The following is a 1,946-nucleotide window of genomic DNA, read 5'->3' as shown; positions in this document are numbered from 1 at the left end:
TTTTAAGATTTTATTTTATTTTACTTAAAATTTGTTTAAGTTTTTTTTTAATGTTTATTTTTGAGAGAGCAAGAGACAGAACACAAGCCGAGGAGAGGCAGAGAGAGAGGGAGACACAGAATCTGAAGCAGGCTCCAGGCTCTGAGCCATCAGCACAGAGCTCGACACAGGGTTCGAACCCACGAACTATGAGATCATGACCTGAGCCAAAGCCGGATGCTCAACCAACTGAGCCACCCAAATACCCCTAAAGATTTTATTTTTAAGTAATCTGTACACCCAACATGGGATTCAAATTTATAACCCCAAGATCAAAAGTTACATGCTCTACTGACTGATCCAGCCAGACACTCATCTGGGTTTTCTTTAATTTTACAAAATAAAAAGTTGGAAAAAATAATTCTGTAAGGTGGGGGGGGGGGGGCGGTGGAGAAAAGTACTAGAGGAAGAATTTTGCCAGGAAGACAGCTATTGGGTTTCCCTGTGTTGACATTTATTTATTTATTTTATCGTGGTAAAAGACACATAACATTAAATTTACCACCTCAACCATTTTTTAAAAAAAGATTTAATTGTTTTTCTTCCAGCTGACCATGGGGTTGCTGCATGCACTAAAGGACACAACCAGCAGAATTGGTTTCTTTTGCAAGATTGAAATCCTGGTAGGTCCAGGAACTGATGCCCAATTCCATTTCACTGGTATTAAAAAATATTACAAGTCTTATACTCTCACAGGGAGAATGAATTGTGTACTGGCCACATACAGAGGTATTGCTTTGATTGTCATATACTTCAAGTTAAGGTCTAAAACAACACCATCTGTGAAAGCAACACAAATGGATTTTAAAGTGTACCTTATCTTCTAATTTCCCATGCCTGGAGGAACTAATGTCAACTCGTCATGTGATCCTCAATTTGTACAATAAATTATGAACCTGGAAAACAGCAACAACAACAACAGATTTTATTTTAAGTAATCTTTATACCCAGTGCAGGCCTCCAATGAACAACCTCGAGATCAAGAGTCACATGCTCCACCGACTGAGCCAGCCAAGCACCCCCACCTCAACACCAAAGTGTTCAATTCAGTAATGTTAAATATATTCACTTTGTTGTGCAACAGATCTTTCCTACAACGTTTCGTCTTGCAAAACTGAAACTTCATACCCACTAAACCCTAATTTCTCCCTTCCTTTTTCCCCAGCCTTTGACAACCATGTTTCTACTTATTGCTGCTAGATTTTGAGTACCTTAAGTACCTCTCATAAGTGGAATCATACAATATTTGTTCTTTTGTGGCTGTCTTATTTCACTTGGTATAATGTCCTTGGCATTGTAGTATATAATAGGATTTACTTTCTTCTTTTTAAAGCTGCATAATATTCTATGTATGCATCACATTTTCTTTATCCATTTATCCATTGATGGACATTTGGGTTGCTTTCACCTCTTGGTTACTATGAATAATGCTGCAGTAAATGTGAGGGTGCAAGTATCTCTTTGAGATCCTGCTTTTAATTCTTTAAATTCCCAGAAGTGGGATTGCTGGACCATATGGTAATTCTATTTGTAATTTTTTGAGGAATCTCCATACTGTTTTCCATAATGGCTACACCATTTTACACTCCCATAAATAGTACACAAGCGTTCCAATTTCTCCACATTCTCGCCAACACCTGTTGTTTTTTATTATTTTGATAGTGGCCATATCTCACTGTGATACTGATTTGCGTGACTCTTATGATTAGCAATGTTAAATATTTTTTCATATATTTGTTGGCCATTTGTATATCTTCTTTGGAAAAATGTCTATTCAAGTCCTTTGCCCATTTTTAGTTTCATTTTTTTTTAAGCTTACTTATTTATTTTGAGAGAGAGAGAGTACACACAAGAAGGGGGAGGGACAGAGAGAGAGAGAGAGAGAGAGAGAGGAGGGAGAGAGAATC

The 1,946-nt window shown here is 37.3% G+C and overlaps 1 protein-coding gene across 1 annotated transcript; it reads left to right on the top strand.

The window, feature by feature from the left end:
* The first annotated feature begins 593 nt into the window (after positions 1-593).
* LOC121043968 (ATP synthase membrane subunit DAPIT, mitochondrial-like) lies at positions 594-866 on the top strand. The gene has a single exon (XM_040495927.1). The coding sequence runs from the start codon at positions 594-596 to the stop codon at positions 864-866; it is 273 nt and encodes a 90-aa protein (XP_040351861.1).
* The last annotated feature ends 1,080 nt before the right edge of the window (positions 867-1,946 follow it).

The sequence above is a fragment of the Herpailurus yagouaroundi genome, unplaced genomic scaffold, assembly GCF_014898765.1.
Source record: "Herpailurus yagouaroundi ecotype Mexico unplaced genomic scaffold, PumYag 187, whole genome shotgun sequence".
Lineage (NCBI taxonomy): Eukaryota > Metazoa > Chordata > Mammalia > Carnivora > Felidae > Herpailurus > Herpailurus yagouaroundi.
This window is presented reverse-complemented; position numbering and strand designations above follow the sequence as displayed.

Coding starts and splice junctions, on each gene's coding strand:
- LOC121043968 (XM_040495927.1), top strand. CDS start 594: ATGGGGTTGCTGCATGCACTAAAGGACACAACCAGCAGAATTGGTTTC.